This window comes from Lucilia cuprina, chromosome 3, assembly GCF_022045245.1.
Source record: "Lucilia cuprina isolate Lc7/37 chromosome 3, ASM2204524v1, whole genome shotgun sequence".
Classification (NCBI taxonomy): domain Eukaryota; kingdom Metazoa; phylum Arthropoda; class Insecta; order Diptera; family Calliphoridae; genus Lucilia; species Lucilia cuprina.
This window is the reverse complement of record NC_060951.1, coordinates 2,328,125-2,353,737: the sequence shown is the minus strand read 5'-3', so window position 1 is coordinate 2,353,737 and position 25,613 is coordinate 2,328,125. Positions and strand designations below refer to the sequence as shown.

General features: G+C 31.6%; 4 protein-coding genes across 4 annotated transcripts; 2 read left to right on the top strand and 2 right to left on the bottom strand.

Moving 5' to 3' along the window:
* Positions 1-418: 418 nt before the first annotated feature.
* LOC111679759 (uncharacterized protein PB18E9.04c) lies at positions 419-2,164 on the bottom strand. Its single transcript, XM_046947580.1, has 3 exons — positions 1,735-2,164; positions 1,474-1,529; positions 419-1,402 (listed from the first exon to the last, which is right to left on the bottom strand). The coding sequence occupies exons 1-3, from the start codon at positions 1,762-1,764 to the stop codon at positions 490-492; spliced, it is 999 nt and encodes a 332-aa protein (XP_046803536.1). The 5' UTR covers positions 1,765-2,164; the 3' UTR covers positions 419-489.
* A 1,811-nt stretch (positions 2,165-3,975) lies between these two features.
* On the bottom strand, positions 3,976-6,118 carry LOC111679760. The gene is made up of 2 exons (XM_023441357.2): positions 4,427-6,118; positions 3,976-4,358 (listed from the first exon to the last, which is right to left on the bottom strand). The coding sequence occupies exons 1-2, from the start codon at positions 5,785-5,787 to the stop codon at positions 4,181-4,183; spliced, it is 1,539 nt and encodes a 512-aa protein (XP_023297125.2). The 5' UTR covers positions 5,788-6,118; the 3' UTR covers positions 3,976-4,180.
* Positions 6,119-17,350: 11,232 nt separating this feature from the next.
* On the top strand, positions 17,351-21,328 carry LOC111679761 (histidine-rich glycoprotein). Its single transcript, XM_023441358.2, has 3 exons — positions 17,351-17,407; positions 17,493-17,557; positions 20,811-21,328. The coding sequence occupies exons 1-3, from the start codon at positions 17,390-17,392 to the stop codon at positions 21,166-21,168; spliced, it is 441 nt and encodes a 146-aa protein (XP_023297126.1). The 5' UTR covers positions 17,351-17,389; the 3' UTR covers positions 21,169-21,328.
* Positions 21,329-21,427: 99 nt separating this feature from the next.
* On the top strand, positions 21,428-25,613 carry LOC111679766 (probable ATP-dependent RNA helicase kurz). The gene is made up of 5 exons (XM_023441363.2): positions 21,428-21,652; positions 21,714-21,905; positions 21,961-25,025; positions 25,096-25,298; positions 25,386-25,613. Exons 1-5 carry the CDS (start codon positions 21,575-21,577, stop codon positions 25,469-25,471), a joined length of 3,624 nt encoding a protein of 1,207 aa, XP_023297131.2. The 5' UTR covers positions 21,428-21,574; the 3' UTR covers positions 25,472-25,613.

Sequence of the window (25,613 nt, the reverse complement as noted above, 5' to 3'; positions counted from 1 at the left end):
TATAGTCTGAATTATAATCCAGTTATAGTCTTGCCTATAGTCTAGTCTATTGTCTAGACTATAGGACTTTATTCTAAACTTCAGAAGAGACTAAGATCTGTACTAAAGTTCAGGCAAAAGTCTGGACTAAAGTTCAGACTAATGTCTGGACTATTGTCTATAATCTGAACCCTAGTGTGATCTATATTCTGAACTATAGTCTTGTCTATAGTCTAGAAAATAAACTAGTCTAAAGCGTGGACAATTAGTAGTAGTTTTGTCTATAACCTCTACAGTAGTTTAGTCTATATCCTAGAATGTAATTTAGTCTTTAGTTACAATCTATTCATTTTCTTTTTTTCTTTTTATTCAATTAAAAAATAATAAAACTTCATTATCACTTTTTTAAAAATTTATTTTCATCTTCAATTTACACAATCAGTCTAAAATTATAATTTAATAATACTTATGAGTAGAGTTCTTGAGTTTTCCTAAAAACGGAAATACTTTTTACGCTAAATTACTCTGTGTAGCAGACTCCTCCTCCTTTTCTTCTACAAGTTTAGCCATTTGTAAATCATCAGCTAAGTTAAAACCTTCATTCACTCCTGTTGCTTTAACATCAATATTTAAAGGAATATTCCTTTGTAATGGTAAATCCAAAGAAGCTTCTGCTTCAGCATTTGTACGACCTTGAGCTAAGAATATTGAATTTGAGGGATTGCCAGTAAAAGGTGCTCCTGGTTGATAGGGTGAGGGAAATCCGGTATTTTGTATATTTACAGGACACATGCAGGGTACAAATTCAACATTGGGTGGTAATTGATTTTCCTCGCCGCTGCCAGTTTTGTAGACCGAGTATTCAGGATAAGGATAAACAGGACGATTGTAGTTAATGTTAAAGTGATTGGTAAAGACCTTGCGATTAAAAGCAGGATAGGTAGCTTCTATATTCACCAAAGCATCGGTTTGTATTAAGGGGGTTGCGGTAGCTGGAGGATCTACTTGTTCTGTAGTGGGAGCTTCAGTAGTGGTAGTAGTTGTTGTTGTTGTGGTGGGTTCCGGTGTAGTAGTCGTTGTAGTGGTAGTGGTTGTTGTTGTAGGTTCCGTTGTTGTGGTTGTAGTTAAGGGCAAAGGTGTTGGTATTATTCCTCCTAAAGATCTAACCAAATTAATGCCTGCATAAGTTTTCTCTGGTTTAATATCTAGTAAAATTTCATTATTTGTAGGCATTCCTAGGGGCACTACGGGCAACATGGGATTTATGTAGGGAGTATTGCCCAAGGCTCCAAAATTTGTTATATAATCAGTGGAACTTAAAAGAGGAAATTGATTGGCGGGTAATGGCTGTTGATAGGTGTAAGTGCGAAAATAGGTTAAAGGTATTTGTTTCATTAGCGGAGGTGGTGGAGGTGGTGCTTCACTAGAACCGGAAAAGAAAGATGAAATTGAAGCTGATAGAGAGTATGGTTTGAAAAAGAGGAAAAAACTTACGTTGAGGTGGAACGCCACCAAAAAGCTTGTGAAGGTAGAAAAATGGGTAAAAGAAGCTGTAAGTTAAAGTAGAGTTATTTGTTATAACAGATTTGTAACTTTTCTTAAAAAGGAAGTAGTATTTCAAGGATCTTTTTAAAGTTTCCTTTCTAAAAAGACTTTTCCTTTTAAAAAATTCTCACATCTTTTACAAAAATGTGTTAAATTTATCACAAATTTATTTAAAATTCTTTTGTTCTTTTGTTTCTTTATCACACATACCACTAAAATTCTTAACACTTTGCTGCACATTTTTATTAAATTTTCCGCTATATTTATTCCAAATTTAAAATCCTTTTGTTAAAAAAATTACAAAATTTAAATTTTTTCCCACACAACAAAATTTGTCTTATTTGTTCTTGACTCTTTCACAGTTATTGTAATTCTAAAATCGTTTCGTAACAATAACCAACATTTATACACACGCAACAATCAAGAAAAATAAAAAAACAACACTTTTCTTATTTTCCAAATAAAAAAATCCTAAAATTAATTTACCATTTAACAGCCACAAAAAAAAGAATAGAAAAAAATATACAACACTATAAGATCAATATACAAGTTGTTTAAGAACAACAACAACAACTTTAAAAATTAACAAATAATAGAACAAATAAACAAACAAACAAACACATGCCACAAATCAATGATCCATAGAAGAATGTTAAAGTCCAATAGGAAAATGTTAAGAGAACAAAAAAAAACTAACAAAAAAACCAAATAAACAAAACTAAACAAATAAAGAAAAGACAAATATGTTAACAAAAGGTGGGAAGCAAAAAAGAGAAAAATTTATTATCAGTGATCTATAGTTAAACGATCATTTAGTCTATAAACTAAATTCTAGATGAAACTACAGATTAGTGCAAAGATTAAGCTATAATCAGCGTACATAGTAGTATATAGCCTGGCCAACATATGGACCTATATACTGGACTATAGTTTGTGTTATAGTCTGCGCTATAATCTCGTCTGTAATCAAGTCCATAACCTTCTCTGTAGTCTTGTATATAGACTGGTCTATACTCAGGAGTTGAGTTTTAGCCTTGTCTTTAGACTGGTTTATAGTCTGGACTACTGACAGGTCTAAAACTTTTTCTATAAATCTTTTCTATACTGTAGTCTATAGTCTTTCTGGTTTATAATCTAGTCTATAGTTTTGACTTAAATCTAGTCAATGGTTTAGAATACAATAAAGTCTATACTGGTTAATTGTCACCCCTATAGTCTGTTGGATAAGTCTAAAGTAGCCCTAATTATAGTCTTTTTTATAGTCCATAGTTTGGTCTATAGTTTGGACTATGAACTACACTATAAACAAATCTACTTCTCAGTTCCAGAGTTCAGGCCTATAGATTAGACTACAGACTAGAATATAGACCACATTGACGATTGACCGGACCAAAGACGAGACTAGAGACTAGGTAATATTGTATAATCTAGTATATCTGGTCCTGGTCTTTAGCCTGATCTCTAGTTTGGTCAATAATTTGTTCAATAGTTTGGTCTATAGTTTCGTCTGTAATTCGATTTACAGTGTGATCTATTCTGTAATCTGACCTATTGCCTGGGTTATAGTCTGGTCTTATACGGAAAGTTTCATCTTTAGTCTTGTCTGCAATCTGTTCTATATTGTGATATATATTTTGATAAATAGTCTGATCTATATTCTAATCTTTAGTATCGAATGTAGTCACATGTTTAGTCTGTTTTGTAGTAAGATCTATAGTGTGATCTAAGTCTGGTCTAAAGTTTATTCTTTAGTCGGGTCTTTAACATGATCTATTGTATGTTTTGAAGTCTGGCATGATCCATAGTCTGATACTATATTCTATACTCTGATACATAGTATTTCAGACTAATCTGTAGTTTATAGATTTATAGTCAGGTCTGCAATCTGTTCTATATTCTGGCATATAATTTGATATTTAGTCTGATCTCTATTCTGATCTATAGTATCGACTGTAGTCAGATGTTTAGTTTATAGTATGATCTATAGTGTGATCTTAGTCTGGTCTTAAGTTTGTTCTACAATCAGCCTTATAGCCTGATCTTTATTATGTTTTTAAGTCTGGTTTATTTAACTATATTGGTCTTTTGAACGAATTTTTGCTCTCTATAGTTTAGTTTATAGTCTGAAGGCACAATCTGTAGTCTGTTCTATAGTTTTATATATATACTAGTGTTTAGTATATCTATAGTTTAGTTTATACTCTAGAATATAGACTATAACTAGTCTAGACTATAGCTATGTTTATATTATTGATTATGACATAGTTTTACAGTTATTTCTTAATAAATATACAATTTATGATCAGTTAGTATGCAGCTGCTAAACATATAAAGAAAATTAATGGAAATTGACACTTTGAAACTTAAAACAATATAAACAAAATCTTTTTTAAACTTTTTTTTCATTAATTTGTTGCAAAGATCAAACAGTTCAACCGTTAATTTCTCTGAAATAAAAGTCTAAAAAGAAAGACAAATTAGTTTTCATTTCTAATTAGAAAAGCTTTCGTTGCCCTGATTAAGCGAAGAGAGAGAGAGAAACGTTTAGTTTATTTCCAAAAATTTTGAATTTATCTTCTTAGTATAAGTTAATTTTATATACAATTTATTATTCTTTGTACTTAAAGTAATTCTTTATCTAGCTTAAATCTAGTAATTATATAAAATTGATATGTTCCCCATATAACGATCTACCTTGTGGCTGTAATGTAGGTTTAGTGGTTTCCTTGGGTTTAATTTCTTTTTTAAGTAAATCCTGTAACTTTCCCGGAGAACTTTGTATATATTTAGAGGAGTGCAGATTATTGGCATTTGTCTTGAGAGGACCTTTATATCTGAAAAAGAAGTATAAAGAATAATTGCAACGTAAGTTTGTTCTCCAGCTAAAGTATATCCAACTTACCTTGAATTTAATATAAACCAAGTATCTTCATTTGATTTGTTAAGCAAACTATCATTTTCTTCCTTTAAAGCGGAATCTATATACTTTTCAATCCTCTGTTGTTCTATGGTAACATCAGCTTCCTGCTTTCTAGTCTCTTGTAGCTTTCGATTCTTATCCTCCTTTTCCATTAGCTTAGACATGGTGTAGAGGGGAAAAGCATAATAATTTTGATCTATATTATAGCTTTCATAGGGCAGAGGTGCTTGGGTTGTGGTGAATTGTGTAGTTTGTATATTAAGAGGACGCTCTAGATGAGGAGTATCATCCTCATAGGTAATTTGAAACTTATCCTCACCATCATTATAGGTGACTTCGAATTTCTTATGAGGCAAAGGAGTAGTTAAAGGTGTGGTTATGGGAGAAGCATTATTTAGTCTATGATTATCATAAGGTTTCTCTAGAGTTAAGGGAGAATTGGTGGTGTATTCTATTTGATAATGATACTGAGAAAGTTCGGTTATGGGTTGTGAAAGCACTTCTTGAGGAGAAAAGAAGGCCGAGTATTTTTTAGGCTTTTTCAGTTTTTTTGAAACTTGATAAGGGTTGGAGGGGGATGAGGAATAAGAGTAGGAAGAACTGGAGGTTGAGCTCTTATCAAGATTGTGTTGCCTAGGATCTATGGCCTCATAAGCGTAGAAAGGTATCATGGTAACATTTATCTTTTGCTGGAAATTTTCCACTAAAGGTTGAGGTTTAAACATCAACGTCTGTGGTGGATAGAGTACTTGCCCCGGTACTGGTTCCTGCATAGGATATTTACGTTTACTTAACATAGTATTAAGCAACATGCGTCCCTTATTACCGGTATAAATAAATATAGGTCTCGAAGGAGTATAGGCCTCTTCTCCCGGCACAGCATCAAATACTGGTAAATTTTGTATAAATTTTGAATTTTGATATCGTCTCGAGGAAACATGTAAATTAGCATCACTGGATTTCCTTAAAGGTATATAATTACGCGGTAATTGTAATCCTTGATAATTGTTAAAATAACTTAAACGTTTTTGTGCTTTAGTTTTAAAATTTTTATAATTTCTTTTTTGTATTTCATGATTATTTATTTCTTGTAAATTTTTCGTCATTCTATTGTTGTAATATAATGGTTTTATATTTTCATAAATAGGTTTTTCTTTAATTTCCATTTGCTTAAACATCACTTTATCACTTTTCTCATCTTGTAATATCCACAAAGGACGTTCACTGTTTAAATAAAACGTACCCGTTTGTAAAGTTTTATAATTTCCTTTATTTTTATTTAAAACAGCTGTTGTTGTTAGAATTTGTATTAAATAAATTATAATAAATTTATTAAGCCACATTTTTCACTTCTTTAAAGTTCTTGTTAATTCGTTGGTTTTTGTTTAATTGAAAGTAAATATTGTTTTGTTTTTAGTTTATATTAAGAAAATTTGTTAAATTTCTTTTTTTTATTGCCAAAATTTTAACTAGACTTTAGCCGGTTTTTTCTTTGGCTATAAAATTGTTCTGAAAACACTTTCATTTGTGGGAATTTTTAATTTAATGTTTTGTTTCTTTAGTTCTTGTTTTGTTTAACAAGTAGCTCTACTAACATAGTTTAATAAACCATTTAATAAACATTGTAAAAAACACATTAAAAAAGTGCTTCTTAAAAACATAAACAAAATAAAGATAAAACTTGGTCAAGAAACTAAAGGCACCCGTTAAGGCAAATAAAAGAACTTGTTTTAAATTAAGTTTATTAAAAAGTAAAATTTGTAAAATGCGAACAAAACACAAAAAAGTTTAAAATTCGGTTTACATATTTTTTAACAAAGTAAAAACCTGCTGCAAAATCTGACATCTATTTAAACCATCAATATATATGAAAAAATAGCATTCAAAAGTACACCAAACAAAAGACTTAAGACACATACTCAACTAGAAAAAACAACCTGTAATGATCGGTTATAAAATTGTGCAAAACAATAGTGTATAGACTAGACTATAGACAAGACCAGGCAAGAGCAGACTAGACTACTACAGACTATACTATATATTTATACTAAGACTTTCGACTTTAGACTAGACTCTAGACTAGATTAAAGACTAGACTATAGGTTAGACTATAGACCAGACTATAGATTAGACTATAGACTAGACTATAGACTAGACTATAGACTAGACTATAGACTAGACTATAGACTAGACTATAGACTAGACTATAGACTAGACTATAGACTAGACTATAGACTAGACTATAGACTAGACAAAGACTAGACTATAGACTAGACTATAGACTAGACTATAGACTAGACTATAGACTAGACTATAGACTAGACTATAGACTAGACTATAGACTAGACTATAGACTAGACTATAGACTACACTATAGACTAGGCTATAGACTAGACTATAGACTAGACTATAGACTAGACTATAGACTAGACTATAGACTAGACTATAGACTAGACTATAGACTAGACTATAGACTAGACTATAGACTAAACTATAGACTAGACTATAGACTAGACTATAGACTACACTATAGACTAGGCTATAGACTAGACTATAGACTAGACTATAGACTAGACTATAGACTAGACTATAGACTAAGACTATAGACTAGACTATAGTACAATACAGACTAGACAATAGACTACACTATAGACTAGTAGCTATAGACTAGACTATAGACTAGGTTATAGACTAGACTATAGACTAGACTATAGACTAGACTATAGACTACACTATAGACTAGGCTATAGACTAGACTATAGACTAGACTATAGACTAGACTATAGACTAGACTATAGACTAGACTATAGACTAAACTACAGACTAGACTATAAACTAGACTATAGACTTGACTATAGACTAGGCTATAGACTAGACTATAGACTAGACTACAGACTAGGCTATAGACTAGACTACAGACTAGGCTATAGACTAGGCTATAGACTAGGCTATAGACTAGGCTACAGACTAGGCTATAGACTAGGCTATAGACTAGGCTATAGACTAGGCTATAGACTAGACTATATATATACTATAGAGGTTTAAACTATAGACTAGAGTATAGACTAGACTATAGACTAGACTATAGACTAGACTATAGACTATAGACTAGACTATAGACTAGACTATAGACTAGACTATAGACTAGACTATAGACTAGACTATAGACTAGACTATAGACTAGACTATAGACTAGACTAAAGGCTAGACTATAGACTAGACTATAGACTAGACTATAGACTAGACTATAGACTAGACTATAGACTAGACTATAGACTAGACTATATACTAGACTATAGACTAGACTATAGACTAGACTATAGACTAGACTATAGACTAGACTATAGACTAGACTATAGACTAGAATAGACTATAGACTAGAAAAGACTATAGACTAGACTATAGACTATAGACTAGACTATAGACTATAGACTAGACTATAGACTAGACTATAGACTAGACTATAGACTAGACTATAGACTAGACTATAGACTAGACTATAGACTAGACTATAGACTAGACTATAGACTAGACTATAGGCTAGACTATAGACTAGACTATAGACTAGACTATAGACTAGACTATAGACTAGACTATAGACTAGACTATAGACTAGACTATAGACTAGACTATAGACTAGACTATAGGCTAGACTATAGACTAGACTATAGACTAGACTATAGACTAGACTATAGACTAGACTATAGACTAGACTATAGACTAGACTATAGACTAGACTATAGACTAGACTATAGACTAGACTATAGACTAGACTATAGACTAGACTATAGACTAGGCTATAGACTAACTATAGACTAACTATAGACTAGACTATAGACTAGATATAGACTAGACTATAGACTAGACTATAGACTAGACTATAGACTAGGCTATAGACTAGACTATAGACTAGACTATAGACTAGACTATAGACTAGGCTATAGACTAGACTATAGACTAGACTACAGACTAGGCTATATACTAGACTACAGACTGGGCTATAGACTAGGCTATAGACTAGACTACAGACTAGGCTATAGACTAGGCTATAGACTAGACTATATATATACTATAGAGGTTTAAACTATAGACTAGACTATAGACTAGACTATAGACTAGTCTATAGAGGTTTAAACTATAGACTAGAGTATAGACTAGACTATAGACTAGACTATAGACTAGACTATAGACTAGACTATAGACTAGACTATAGACTAGACTATAGACTAGACTATAGACTAGACTATAGACTATGAACTATAGACTAGACTATAGACTAGACTATAGACTAGACTATAGACTAGACTATAGACTAGACTATATACTAGACTATAGACTAGACTATAGACTAGACTATAGACTAGACTATAGACTAGACTATAGACTAGAATAGACTATAGACTAGAAAAGACTATAGACTAGACTATAGACTATAGACTAGACTATAGACTATAGACTAGACTATAGACTAGACTATAGACTAGACTATAGACTAGACTATAGACTAGACTATAGACTAGACTATAGACTAGACTATAGACTAGACTATAGGCTAGACTATAGACTAGACTATAGACTAGACTATAGACTAGACTATAGACTAGACTATAGACTAGACTATAGACTAGACTATAGACTAGACTATAGGCTAGACTATAGACTATGACTATAGACTAGACTATAGACTAGACTATAGACTAGACTATAGACTAGACTATAGACTAGACTATAGACTAGACTATAGACTAGACTATAGACTAGACTATAGACTAGACTATAGACTAGACTATAGACTAGACTATAGACTAGACTATAGACCAGACTATAGACTAGACTATAGACTAGACTATAGACTAGACTATAGACTAGGATATAGACTAGACTATAGACTAGACTATAGACTAGGCTATAGACTAGACTATAGACTAGACTATAGACTAGACTATAGACTAGACTATAGACTAGACTATAGACTAGACTATAGACTAGACTATAGACTAGACTATAGACTAGACTATAGACTACACTATAGACTAGGCTATAGACTAGACTATAGACTAGACTATAGATTAGACTATAGACTAGGCTATAGACTAGACTATAGACTAGACTACAGACTAGGCTATATACTAGACTACAGACTGGGCTATAGACTAGGCTATAGACTAGACTACAGACTAGGCTATAGACTAGGCTATAGACTAGACTATATATATACTATAGAGGTTTAAACTATAGACTAGACTATAGACTAGACTATAGACTAGTCTATAGCCTAGTCTATAGTCTAGTCTACAGTCTAGTCTATAGTCTAGTCTATAGTCTAGTCTATAGTCTAGTCTATAGTCTAGTCTATAGTCTAGTCTATAGTCTAGTCTATAGTCTAGTCTATAGTCTAGTCTATAGTCTAGTCTATAGTCTAGTCTATAGTCTTGTCTATAGTCTAGTCTATAGTCTAGTCTATAGTCTAGTCTATAGTCTAGTCTATAGTCTAGTCTATAGTCTAGTCTATAGTCTAGTCTATAGTCTAGTCTATAGTCTAGTCTATAGTTTAAACCTCTATTGTATATATATAGTCTAGTCTATAGCCTAGTCTATAGCCTAGTCTATAGTCTAGACTAGACTGTAGACTAGACTATAGACTAGACTTTAGATCTGACTGTAGGCCAGACTATAGTTTAGATTTTATACTAGACTATACTATAACCCCCAAATCGAAAATTGTTGATACATAATATAAAAATGAGGAAAAAAGAAAAAAATAAACAATCCCTGCCTCCTTCTCAAACGCTCAAACTAGATCCGCGCCTAGTCCCCACTATAGTACTGACTTAATTAAATTATTTATTAACATATTGTTTATTTCTGTAAGCTATGCTATCGCTCTTAGAAAAACTTAATTTACGGTCTCTTTTTCAAACAATTTTAAATTAAAATTCCTTTAAAGTAATATTTTGGTTAAATTTACCTCATGTGTAATTTATGTTTGAAACAGAAACATTAATATTATTCAATGTGTTACTTAATATTTAATTAAAAACAACTAATTTCTTGGTAATATTATATCACACTTAATGATAGTTATAAACATTTATGTAGATACATAGATTTATTATTGGTACTAAAAACTTAATTTAAAAGTTAAATTACAAATATTCCTAGAAACATAAAGAGAAAAATAAAAGAAAAAAAAATATTTAAATTATAAAACAAATACTTTTTGCCTACAAATTTGTTTTTGTTTTACAATTTTATGTTGCACACAACACAAACTGTTTAGTAGTTTCAATTAAATCAAGAAAAAAAAAAGAGTTGAAATGAAATGAAAATGCATGTTCAGCGTCAATTAAAAATGCATAACAAATCTTATGTTTACCTGGTTTTCTTTTATTAATATGGTTTTCCTAAAAATCAAAAGCAAAACACAAACACGCAATCAAATGTATAGAAAATAAAACAAAGTAAAAACAAACCTTTAAAGTGTCTTAATAATAAAAACAACAAAGTAAAACCTAATAAATATCCAAAGAAATATTTTTCCTCCATAATAAAAGCTACTGTAGCAACTCCTGTTATAAATATCATTCATATTTTTTTTTTTTTTTTTTAAACATTGACTGATTTCATATGGTTTTTGTTTGGATATAAGCGAACATGTTTAACATACTTTTTGTTGTTGCTGTCTGTTTGTTTCAAAATCATATGTGTACCTTATAACAGCTGTCAAAACTGTTATTAATCAAAAAAGATATTGTGGGTTTAAACTAATGTTCTGTGTTAAAATTCTGTCTATTCCCTTATACGAAACCTAATCTATGAGAAGAAAATATTTGATTTGTTTAAGAATAAGAATATAAAATTCTTTAATTATACTTGTGTGGCATAATATTAAAGCTTTTTTGTTTTAAAAAAAAAAAAACTTTTCTTGTTTTATAAACATTTTAAAACCTAAAAGCTTAAAGCATATAATACTTCTTAAGCTGAAAAAAAGGTTAATAGCCTTACAAAAAATCACACAGAGAAAAAACCTACAAAACCCTAATCAGACAACATATCAAGTGCAACAAGTCTTAGATACTTGTAACTACATCATTTTTATGAATCACTTGTTGTTGGTTTGTTTTATGTTTTTTTTTTTTTTTTCATTCTTAATGGCTTGTAAAACCTTAAATATCAACAACAACAACAATAATATAAACATTACATATAACAATTTGTTGTTAAATTTTTTTTTAAGTTAAGTGCGTGTGTTTTTAAACAGAAAATCGGCTTTTTCTTTAACATTTATATTTGATTGATCTATAAGCTGCATATTGGTTAAGAAGGGTTCTTACTTTCTTTTTGTCTCGCCTGTTTAGTTTTGTCTTGGTAATTAGAAAATATATTTGTTAATCTTTAACATGTTCGTTTTTTGTTTCTTCTTCTAAGACAAGCAGGAAATTGAAAATTTTCCTTTATTTTATTTATTAATAATTTAAAATCTGGAGCATGAAAATTGATTTTTAATCGAATTTTAATGTGTTTTATAAAAGTTTTATATGAAAAAAATATAAAGAATTTAGATTTCGGTTAATCTTAAGGAAATTTTCACGCTTTAGTCAAAGAAATTACAAGAACCTTTAATTAAATCGAAATTTATGGTTTTATAATTGAAGAATTAAACATAAATTTAAGATTTAAAAGAAAATTTTTGTTTTTATAAGACAAACACAGGAGGTTGTTTAAAGAAATTAGTTGTTTATAGTTTGAACTACAGTATGTTCTAGTGTTTAATATATTGTCTGATCTATTAATTGATCTTAATCTATTATGATGTTATCATAATCTATTATACTCTCTACAATCTATACTAAATCTGGTATATATTAAGGGTATAGTTTGAACTCTAGTCTACTTTACAATCTGCTCTCTTGACTAAAATATAGCTTGAGTTTTACAGTGTGAACTATAAACTAATCTGTAGTCTGATCTACTGTTTGGTATAGAGTATTTTCTGGTCTAAAATCTTGTCGATAGCCAGATAAATAGTTTAGTCTCTATTCAGGAACTTAGTCTACTCTCTACTCTAGACCCTAGTTTAATGTATAGTCAGGTCTGTAATGTATGGTGTTGTCTAGTCTAATCTAGTCTAGTCTATAGTCTGTAGTCTAGTCTAGACTCATTTTTTGGTCTCTAGTCTTTTGTATTGTCTCTAGTCTAAGTTTTAGTCTAGTCTCTATTCTAGTCTATAGTCTAGTCTATAGTCTAGTCTATAGTCTAGTCTATAGTCTAGTCTATAGTCTAGTCTATAGTCTAGTCTATAGTCTAGTCTATAGTCTAGTCTATAGTCTAGTCTATAGTCTAGTCTATAGTCTAGTCTATAGTCTAGTCTATAGTCTAGTCTATAGTCTAGTCTATAGTCTAGTCTATAGTCTAGTCTATAGTCTAGTCTATAGTCTAGTCTATAGTCTAGTCTATAGTCTAGTCTATAGTCTAGTCTAGTCTATAGTCTAGTCTATAGTCTAGTCTATAGTCTAGTCTATAGTCTAGTCTATAGTCTAGTCTATAGTCTAGTCTATAGTCTAGTCTATAGTCTAGTCTATAGTCTAGTCTATAGTCTAGTCTATAGTCTAGTCTATAGTCTAGTCTATAGTCTAGTCTATAGTCTAGTCTATAGTCTAGTCTATAGTCTAGTCTATAGTCTAGTCTATACTCTAGTCTATAGTCTAGTCTATAGTCTAGTCTATAGTCTAGTCTATAGTCTAGTCTATAGTCTAGTCTATAGTCTAGTCTATAGTCTAGTCTATAGTCTAGTCTATAGTCTAGTCTATAGTCTAGTCTATAGTCTAGTCTATAGTCTAGTCTATAGTCTAGTCTATAGTCTAGTCTATAGTCTAGTCTATAGTCTAGTCTATAGTCTAGTCTATAGTCTAGTCTATAGTCTAGTCTATAGTCTAGTCTATAGTCTAGTCTATAGTCTAGTCTATAGTCTAGTCTATAGTCTAGTCTATAGTCTAGTCTATAGTCTAGTCTATAGTCTAGTCTATAGTCTAGTCTATAGTCTAGTCTATAGTCTAGTCTATAGTCTAGTCTATAGTCTAGTCTATAGTCTAGTCTATAGTCTAGTCTATAGTCTAGTCTATAGTCTAGTCTATAGTCTAGTCTATAGTCTAGTCTATAGTCTAGTCTATAGTCTAGTCTATAGTCTAGTCTATAGTCTAGTCTATAGTCTAGTCTATAGTCTAGTCTATAGTCTAGTCTATAGTCTAGTCTATAGTCTAGTCTATAGTCTAGTCTATAGTCCAGTCTACAGTCTAGTCTATAGTCTAGTCTATAGTCTAGTCTATAGTCTAGTCTATAGTCTAGTCTATAGTCTAGTCTATAGTCTAGTCTATAGTCTAGTCTATAGTCTAGTCTATAGACTAGTCTACAGTCTAGTCTATAGTCTAGTCTATAGTCTAGTCTATAGTCTAGTCTATAGACTAGTCTACAGTCTAGTCTATAGTCTAGTCTATAGTCTAGTCTATAGTCTAGTCTATAGTCTAGTCTATAGACTAAACTATAGACTAGACTATAGACCAGATTTTAGACTAAACTATAGACTAGACTAGAGACTAGACTATAGACTAGACTATAGACTAGACTATAGACTAGACTATAGACTAGACTACAGACTAGACTATAGACTAGAGTATAGACTAGACTATAGACTAGAGTATAGACTAGACTATAGACTAGAGTATAGACTAGACTATAGACTAGACTGTAGACTAGACTATAGACTAGACTATAGACTAGACTATAGACTATAGACTAGACTATAGACTAGACTATAGACTAGACTATAGACTAGACTATAGACTAGACTAAAGACTAGACTATAGACTAGACTAGACTATAGACTAGACTATAGACTAGACTATAGACTAGACTATAGACTAGACTATAGACTAGACTATAGACTAGACTATAGACTAGACTATAAACTAGACTACAGACTAGACTATAGACTAGACTATAGACTAGACTATAGACTAGACTATAGACTAGACTATAGACTAGACTATAGACTAGACTATAGACTAGACTATAGACTAGACTATAGACTAGACTATAGACTAGACTATAGACTAGACTATAGACTAGACTATAGACTAGACTATAGACTAGACTATAGACTAGACTATAGACTAGACTATAGACTAGACTATAGACTAGACTATAGACTAGACTATAGACTAGACTATAGACTAGACTATAGACTAGACTATAGACTAGACTATAGACTAGACTATAGACTAGACTATAGACTAGACTATAGACTAGACTATAGACTAGACTATAGACTAGACTATAGACTAGACTATAGACTAGACTATAGTCTAGTCTAGACTAGACTATAGTCTAGTCTATAGTCTAGTCTATAGTCTAGTCTATAGTCTAGTCTATAGTCTAGTCTATAGTCTAGTCTATAGTCTAGTCTATAGTCTAGTCTATAGTCTAGTCTATAGTCTAGTCTATAGTCTAGTCTATAGTCTAGTCTATAGTCTAGTCTATAGTCTAGTCTATAGTCTAGTCTATAGTCTAGTCTATAGTCTAGTCTATAGTCTAGTCTATAGTCTAGTCTATAGTCTAGTCTATAGTCTAGTCTATAGTCTAGTCTATAGTCTAGTCTATAGTCTAGTCTATAGTCTAGTCTATAGTCTAGTCTATAGTCTAGTCTATAGTCTAGTCTATAGTCTAGTCTATAGTCTAGTCTATAGTCTAGTCTATAGTCTAGTCTATAGTCTAGTCTATAGTCTAGTCTATAGTCTAGTCTATAGTCTAGTCTATAGTCTAGTTTATAGTCTAGTCTATAGTCTGTCTAGTCTATAGTCTAGTCTATAGTCTAGTCTATAGTCTAGTCTATAGTCTAGTCTATAGTCTAGTCTAGTCTATAGTCTAGTCTATAGTCTAGTCTATAGTCTAGTCTATAGTCTAGTCTATAGTCTAGTCTATAGTCTAGTCTATAGTCTAGTCTATAGTCTAGTCTACAGTCTAGTCTATAGTCTAGTCTATACTCTAGTCTATAGTCTAGTCTATACTCTAGTCTATAGTCTAGTCTGTAGTCTAGTCTATAGTCTAGTCTATAGTCTAGTCTATAGTCTAGTCTATAGTCTAGTCTCTAGTCTAGTCTATAGTTTAGTCTAAAATCTGGTCTATAGTCTAGTCTATAGTTTAGTCTAAAGTCTGGTCTATAGTCTAGTCTATAGCTTAGTCTATAGATTAGACTATAATTTAGTCTATAGTCTAGCCTATAGTCTAGTCTATAGTCTAGTCTATAGTCTAGTCTATAGTCTAGTCTATAATCTAGTCTCTAGTCTATTCTCTAGTCTGGTTTGTATTCTTGACTATAGTCTAGTCTCTAGTCTAGTCTTTATTTTTAATATCTAATATTGTTTCTAGTCTAGTCTCAAGTTTAAACTCTAGTATAGTCTCTAGTTTAGTCTCTACTCTAGTCTAGTCTGTAATCATGTCTAAAGTCTAGTATATAAATTAATTACTTTTTCATTCCGCTTTTTCCCTTTTGATCTCTTTATAAAGTTCTTTGCTTAAATCTTTTGATTAAGTATTTACACGAAGTTTTTAAACAATGTTTATTAATCAAAACTTTTATTTTGTCAATTGTTTTACCAAAACTAAAGGTGTTAAGAAAATCGAATAGAAAATTAATAGTTTATTTTTTAAACTAGAGAAAATCCAATAAACTTTCACTTATTAAGTTACAAAAATTAATCAGTTAAAGAGTATTTTTGACATTTTCCAGTTGTTGTAACTGATTAAAGTTGTTTGTTTTTAAGACTTTAACAAATATCTTTTACAATGTTCTTAAAAAGACAAAAACAAATGATTAAAAGAAATTTTATGAGAAAACTCATTCATTATAAGAAAACTTGAAAGAATTTTAAACAAATATATGGGTCTTGAGAGTGTTTTAAAGTAAAGTTTGTTTTTTAAATAAATTGGAAATTAACGGTTTATAAAAATTTTTAAAACTTAATTTTCTATTACAAAATTTCCTTTTGTTTTCAGCTATAAACAAAAAATTTAAATAAATAGTAAATTTTTATTAGAGAAGAAAAAACACTTAATAATTCCTGTAACAGTAAATACTCTTTCCTTTGGCTTAATTATATTATAAATAAATATAACAAAATATAGCAAATAATGTAAAAGATGCGTGTGTGTTGTTGTTTTACGCATATAAAACATTTAAAATTGTTTATGGAATGACTTGTGATAATAATTGAAAGCATTTCCGTTTGGCTGAGTTTTAAAAAAAAAAACAGCAAAAAAATGAAAATAAGGCTTCCGTTATGGTTTTGCCACAAACAAATTAAACAAACATTTTAAATTAAAATATTAAATTTTTAAAATGAATTTAATTATTAAATAAAATTTTTTTAAAATAAATAAAACACCCACCAAGTTTTTGCCAAAGAAGAGACGACTCTTTAAAACCTAATAAAACTGAATGAAATCTAAAAGCAAATAAAAACAAAGTAAAGCTAGAAAAAAAACTCGGTTGCAACTCACTGATCATGCCTCACTGCTGATATTTTGTTTTATTTTTTTTTTCACTTGCCACTTAAACTCATACAAAACATAACTAAGGAAGTAAGTTTTTGTTCGAAAGAAATATTGGCCAAATTGTTTAGTATTTCAAACCTACCTCCTCCTCCTACTCCCTGTTGAAGTGTAAATATTTTTCTTACTTCAAGTTATAAAAACTCTTGTTTAAGCCAATTTATTAATCATTTTTTGTGTTACAGTTGTTGTGTGAAGTTTAACATTTTTTGTTGGTTTATAAATACTTTTCTTTTTTCCCTTTTTTTAATTTATAAAGAAAAAAATAACAAGTTTTTGAAAAAAAAACGTTAAACTAGTGTTTTTTTCCTCATCCTCTTTTGGAAAAAAATCAATAAAATGAACAGTCGAGTGATGGTAAGGACTCGATGGAGAAAAAGAATTTTGTTAAAATAAAAAGAAAGAGAAAAAAAACATAATTATTTTTGTTACTCATTCATAGTTGTGGAAAATTTTCGTTGTTATTGGCATGGCGTTATTAATGTATGCAAATTATGCGGAAGCTGGGTGAGTAAAACACAAAAAGAAACGGAAGTGACAAAGAAATAACCCAGAAAAAACAAATATAAAAAGAGAGAAAAGTGTTTTGTTTAAATAAAACTAGACAAATGTTTAAGGTGAACAAAAGACTTAAACAACAAACCTTGTTTGCTCACAGACATTTTCGCTGGAATGTAAACATTAAGAGGCATCAACAAAATAACACCAACAATAAATTAACTAAAGGTCAGCCAGTGACAAGACTATAGACTAGACTATAGGCTAGACTATAGACTAGACTATAGACAAGACTATAGACAAGACTATAGACTAGACTGTAGACTAGACTATAGACTAGACTATAGACTGGACTATAGACTAGACTATAGACTAGACTATAGACTAGACTATAGACTAGACTATAGACTAGACTATAGACTAGACTATAGACTAGACTATAGACTAGACTATAGACTAGACTATAGACTAGACTATAGACTAGACTATAGACTAGACTATAGACTAGACTATAGACTAGACTATAGACTAGACTATAGACTAGACTATAGACTAGACTACAGACTAAACTAAAGACAAGACTATAAACTAAACTGTAGACTAGACTATAGACTAAACTATAGACTAGACTATAGACTAGATTATAAACTAGACTATAGACTAGACTATAGACTAGACTATAGACTAGACTATAGACTAGACTATAGACTAGACTATAGACTAGACTATAGACAAGACTATAGACTAGACTATAGACTAGACTATAGACTAGACTATAGACTAGACTATAGACTAGACTATAGACTTGACTATAGACTAGACTATAGACTAGACTATAGACTAGACTATAGACTAGACTATAGACTAGACTATAGACTAGAATATAGACTAGACTATAGACTAGACAATAGACTAGACTATAGACTAGACTATAGACTAGACTATAGACTAGACTATAGACTAGACTATAGACTAGACTATAGACTAGACTATAGACTAGACTATAGACTAGACTATAGACTAGACTATAGACTAGACTACAGACTAAACTAAAGACAAGACTATAAACTAAACTATAGACTAGACTATAGACTAGACTATAGACTAAATTATAGACTAGACTATAGACTAGATTATAAACTAGACTATAGACTAGACTATAGACTAGACTATAGACTAGACTATAGACTAGACTATAGACTAGACTATAGACAAGACTATAGACAAGACTATAGACTAGACTATAGACTAGACTATAGACTAGACTATAGACTAGACTATAGACTAGACTATAGACTAGACTACAGACTTGACTATAGACTAGACTATAGACTAGACTATAGACTAGACTATAGACTTGACTATAGACTAGACTATAGACTTGACTATAGACTAGACTATAGACTAGACTATAGACTAGACTATAGACTAGACTATAGACTAGACTATAGACTAGACTATAGACTAGACTATAGACTAGACTATAGACTAGACTATAGACTAGACTATAGACTAGACTATAGACTAGACTATAGACTAGACTATAGACTAGACTATAGACTAGACTATAGACTAGACTATAGACTAGACTAGACTATAGACTAGACTATAGACTAGACTATAGACTAGACTATAGACTAGACTATAGACTAGACCATATACTAGACTATAGACTAGACTATAGACTAGACTATAGACTAGACTATAGACTAGACTATAGACTAGACTATAGACTAGACTATAGACTAGACTATAGACTAGACTATAGACTAGACTATAGACTAGACTATAGACTAGACTATAGACTAGACTATAGACTAGACTACAGACTAGACTATAGACTAGACTATAGACTAGACTATAGACTAGACTATAGACTAGACTATAGACTAGACTATAGACTAGACTATAGACTAGACTATGGACTAGACTATAGACTAGACTATAGACTAGACTATAGACTAGACTATAGACTAGACTATAGACTAGACTATAGACTAGACTATAGACTAGACTATAGACTAGACTATAGACTAGACTATAGAGTAGACTATAGACTAGACTTAGAGTAGACTATAGACTAGACTATAGACTAGACTATAGACTAGACTATAGACTAGACTATAGACTAGACTATAGACTAGACTACTAGACTAGACTATAGACTAGACTATAGACTAGACTATAGACTAGACTATAGACTAGACTATAGACTAGACTATAGACTAGACTATAGACTAGACTATAGACTAGACTATAGAATAGACTATAGACTAGACTATAGACTAGACTATAGACTAGACTATAGACTAGACTATAGACTAGACTATAGACTAGACTTAGACTAGACTATAGACTAGACTATAGACTAGACTATAGACTAGACTATAGACTAGACTATAGACTAGACTATAGACTAGACTATAGACTAGACTATAGACTAGACTATAGACTAGACTATAGACTAGACTATAGACTAGACTATAGACTAGACTATAGACTAGACTATAGACTAGACTATAGACTAAACTATAGACTAGACTATAGACTAGACTATAGACTAGACTATAGACTAAACTATAGACTAAACTATAGACCAGACTATAGACTAGACTATAGACTAGACTATAGACTAGACTATAGACTAAACTATAGACTAAACTATAGACTAAACTATAGACTAGACTATAGACTAGACTATAGACTAGACTATAGACTAGATTAAAGGCAAAACTATAGACTAGACTATAGACTAGACTAAAGACTAGACTAAAGACTAGACTATAGACTAGATTAAAGACTAAACTATAGACTAGACTAAAGAATATACTATAGACTAGTCTAAAGACTAGACTATAGACTAGACTGAAGTATTGACTAGAATACAGACATGACTTTAGATTAGACTATAGTCGAGGCTATAGAATAGACTATAAACTAGACTATAGAATAGACTATATAATAGACTATAGACTAGACTATAGAATAGACTATAAACTAGGCTAAAGAATAGACTATAGACCAGACAATAGACTAGACTATAGACTGGACTATTTACTAGAATATACACATGCCTTTAGACTAGGCTATATACAAAACTATAGACTAGATTACAATATAAACTAATACTACAACCATACTAAAGATAAGACTATTGACTAGATTTTGTGCTGACCTAACTAAACTATTTCATTAAAATCTAATTAAAACTTCATAATAATTTCAAATTTATATTTTCCCCCATTTTTCCTTTCACTCATAGCAAACATCAAAAAAAGAAAAAAATCGTTATACACGTACCCATCCATAAAAAGATCGAAAAACATACACACACCGTCATTAAACACATCCATCATCATCACAAACCGATTGTTCTTAAAGAGGAAAAGAAAATCATCGAGGAGCATCATCATCCGGTTATAAAAAAGGAACAAATCTCACATGAACATCATCATCATCATGAGGCAAAACATGAACATCAACACAAACATAAACATGTGGAACCGGTTAAAGAATATGAGGAGGATCATGAAGAGGAACATGTACATCATCATCATAATTATGAGCATAAGTCACATGATGAGGAAATCGATGATGATTTTATAGAGACAAGGCATTAGTACTTTTTTTATAAAGTTAAAGGAAGTTAGTTTAATAGTGAAAATAAATAAATAAGTTATAATTATTTGAAAATAATATAAAATAATATTTAAAATTAAGTTAAAATTAGTAATTTTTTAAAAAATAAACGGAATGCTTAGACAATATTTCATGATAAAACAGTTTGTTTATTTTTCGCAGCAGTTTGTGTGTTATTATGATACGCCCTGTTGATAAAACAGTGGAAACAGCTGTTTTATGTCGTTTAGACAGTTTTGACAACAACAACATGTGTTTATGTTTATTCTACAAACAGAGAGCAAAAAGAAAAAACGTGCGTTTGCAGCTGCAGAGAATTTGTGTGATTTTTACATTTTATAAATTTATGTAAATTTTGGGGAAAAATTGTAAAATTTTATAACTAAAATGGGTAAAAAAGTGTATAACGCCAAGGCTAGACAAAATCCGCAAACAATAGTAGTGGATAATTCCGCTTTAAAAGATGTAAGTTATTGGATTTTTCCCAAAATTTCTCATAAGTAATGAATATTTTATTGGGCAACAGGTAAAATTGGAATTATCAGAATTGGCAGAGGGATCTGGAGCTGGTTATGATGAATCTAATGCTTTGATTTTGCCCTCCCAAAAACGGGCCACTAAAATTAAAGTGGAGCACCGACAAAATGTGAAAATTTTGACCAAAAAGCAAAGAAAACATTTGCAGGCCATAGTGGATAAGAAAAAGAAGAAGGAAGGGGTAAGTTTTGATTGAATTTATAAAAAATAGTTTACTAAAATATTTCTCACTAAAGCGCGCCGATTTATTGGAAGCCTTGGCCAAAGTGCAAGTTTCGGAGACGGAATTGAAGCAGTATACTTCCATTAGTCAGGTGCAAACAGTGGGTGTTAAAAAATTAGATTCTTTGGAACAGTTAATGGCTAAAAAACAACAAAGACAACAAAATGTTAAAGTTGCCGTAGGTGGTAAAATAAGTTCCATTAAAGGGGCAGCCAAACGTAAGCTGTTAATGGAAGAAGAGGCAGATTTAAATGCCAAACGTAAAAATCCCAATATAGTAGGCATGGAAGAGGATGATGATGAAACCACAGATGAAGAAGAGGAGGAAGAAGAAGAAGAGCTAAAGCAAGATCCTAAGGAAGAGGTTAAAGAAATAAAGGAAACAATTAAAGATGAAGAACAGCAGCAAGAAAACCCCATAAAATCTAAAAAACTAGAAGAAACTCCTAAAAAAGAAACTCCCAAATCTCTAGCCCCTGCCAGACCCACTGTTTATGTGCCTGTAGTACGTGATCCTGAAATCCAGGCTGCCCGTTTGAAATTGCCCATCTTGGCAGAAGAACAACAAGTAATGGAGGTCATTAATGAAAATAATATTATAATAGTAGCTGGTGAAACAGGTTCGGGTAAAACTACCCAAATACCACAATTCCTTTACGAAGCAGGTTACTGTGAAAATGGCAAATTAATAGGCATAACCGAACCAAGACGTGTGGCCGCCATAGCCATGTCGAAACGTGTGGCTCATGAAATGAGTTTAAGCGAAAAAGAAGTATCGTATCTTATACGTTTTGAGGGTAATGTTACTCCAGAAACTAAAATCAAATTCATGACCGATGGTGTCTTACTCAAGGAAATAGAATCGGACTTTTTACTCAAAAACTATTCGGTTATTATATTGGATGAGGCTCACGAAAGAAGTTCTTATACCGATATTTTAGTGGGTCTTTTATCTAGAATCGTTCCTTTGCGTCTTAAGAGAGGCGGTAATCCTTTGAAATTGATTATTATGTCGGCCACTTTAAGGGTAGAAGATTTTACCTCTAACTCGAGACTATTTAAAATACCTCCTCCTTTAATAAAAGTGGAGGCCAGGCAGTTTCCAGTGACTATACATTTTCAAAAACGTACACCGGATAATTATGTAGAGGAGGCTTACAGGAAAACAGTTAAGATTCATTCCAAGCTGCCAGAAGGTGGTATTTTAATTTTTGTCACTGGCCAGCAGGAGGTTAATCAATTGGTGCGCAAGTTAAGAAGAACCTTTCCCTACAAAAAGCTGGATGGCAGTAAGAAAGCAGAAAAAGAAAAAACTGCTGATGATAAAGACAACAAAAATGAAGAGGAGAAGGATGTAGCCCAAGATAAACCTGATACCGATGATGAATTTGATATGAAGCGGGCCATACGCAATGTGCGTAAATCCAAAAAGAAATTTTTGTCCCAATTGGCTTTGCCCAAAATCAATTTAGATGATTACAAACTACCTGGTGATGATACAGAAGCTGATTTATTAGAAAATCAAGATTCTGATGCAGAAAATGCTGATTGTGATGTAGATGATTTAGATGATGAGGAGGATGATAAAAATCCTAATGTTATGGATGAGGATGTGGCAGCCTCTACCACCAAACAACCTTTATGGGTTTTACCTTTGTATTCTTTGTTGTCGTCAGAGAAACAGAATCGCATTTTCCAACCTGCACCCGAGGGTACACGTGTTTGTGTGGTTAGCACCAATGTGGCAGAAACATCCTTAACCATACCCAATATCAAGTATGTGGTGGATTGTGGCAAACAAAAGACTCGTTTGTATGATAAAATTACCGGCGTAAGTGCCTTTGTTGTAACTTATACTTCTAAAGCCTCAGCAGATCAAAGAGCCGGTCGTGCTGGTAGAGTTAGTGCTGGCCACTGTTATAGACTTTATTCCAGTGCTGTGTACAATGATGAATTCGAAGATTTCTCTGTGCCTGATATACAAAAGAAACCGGTTGATGATTTAATGTTGCAAATGCGTTGCATGGGTATAGATCGTGTTATAAACTTTCCTTTTCCTTCACCACCAGACACAGTACAACTGCAGGCAGCAGAAAAGCGTTTAATTATCTTAGGGGCCTTAGAAAAAGTAAATGAGCCTTCGTCTTCACTTAAAGAAATACCACCGAAAGTCACACGTTTGGGTCATATTATTTCCCGATTCCCAGTGGCTCCTCGTTTTGGCAAAATGTTGGCTTTATCTCATCAACAAAATCTTTTATCCTACACTGTGTGTTTGGTGGCTGCCTTATCGGTGCAGGAGGTCTTAATGGAAGTTAATTTTGATCGTGAGAAAGATGAAGCCGCTCTTACATTAGGCAAATGGCAAAAGAAAAGACAGTCTTGGGCATCCACCGGTAATTATCAATTACTAGGTGATCCCATGGTTTTGTTAAGAGCAGTGGGTGCTGCTGAATATGCTGGCTCAAAGGGGGAACTGGTAAAATTCTGTGCTGAAAATGGCTTAAGACGTAAAGCCATTACCGAAGTGCGTAAGCTGAGAGTACAACTAACCAATGAAATCAACTTAAGCATTAATAATGTTAACCTCAGTGTAGACCCCTCTATGGCGCCTCCCACAGATGCCCAGGCTAGATTTTTAAGACAAATTCTTTTGGCCGGCATGGGAGACAAAGTGGCACGCAAAGTTTCTTTAGCGGATATAAGTGATAAGGAAGAAAAACGTAGACTTAAATATGCTTACAACTGCTTGGATATGGAAGAACCGGTATTTATGCATTCCTCCTCTGTGCTTAAACAAAAACTACCCGAATGGGTTATATACCAAGAAGCCTATGAAATACAAAATGGTGATTCTACTAAAATGTTTATAAGAGGCATTACCGCCATAGAGCCAGAATGGTTGCTGCTGTATGCCCCCTTATTGTGCAATATTAGAAGCATTAAAGAGGAGCCATTACCCCGCTATAAAGCCGAAGAGGGTAAAGTTTATTGTTTTGTCGATGCCACCTTTGGTAAGGCGGGCTGGGAGTTGCCTTTAACAGAAATTGAAATGCCTATGGAGGAAAAAGCTTTTTGGTAAGTTTTCGTGTGTGTGTGTGTTTTTTTTTCTTCTTAGAAAGTGTAATAATTTTTGTTCATTTTTCAGTTACTTTGCCATGTTTGTTTTGGATGGTCAAGTGTGTCCTCAACTTTTACCTTTTAAAGCGAAATTGAAATCTACTCCTTCTTCCTTAACCAAAAGTTGGTCTAATTTAAATGAAAATATTATGAAATTCAAAAGATGCTTTATATCTAAACGTATAAATACCAGAGAAAAGTTATTTGAGGCCTGGAACAATAATCCTAATTGTAAGTTTAATTTTTTTTAAAGAAATTTAGAGAAAAATTTTCTTGAATTTGTTTTATCTATAAAAAATGTTTTGTATTTCGTTTTAGTCCTTTTGGAAGAATACCAAAACATGTTGTATGATGTTTCCTTATCAGAATTGACACCCATTTGGCCACCCACAAAATTAGATTAGTTGTTTTTTAAGAGAATTTGAAAAGTTTACTTTTAATTTTATAAAAATGAATAAGAAATGTAATAAAATTAATAAAATATTGAACTTAATGATTGCTTGATTTGCATGATAACATTCCAAGAATAAAACTAACAAAGATCTG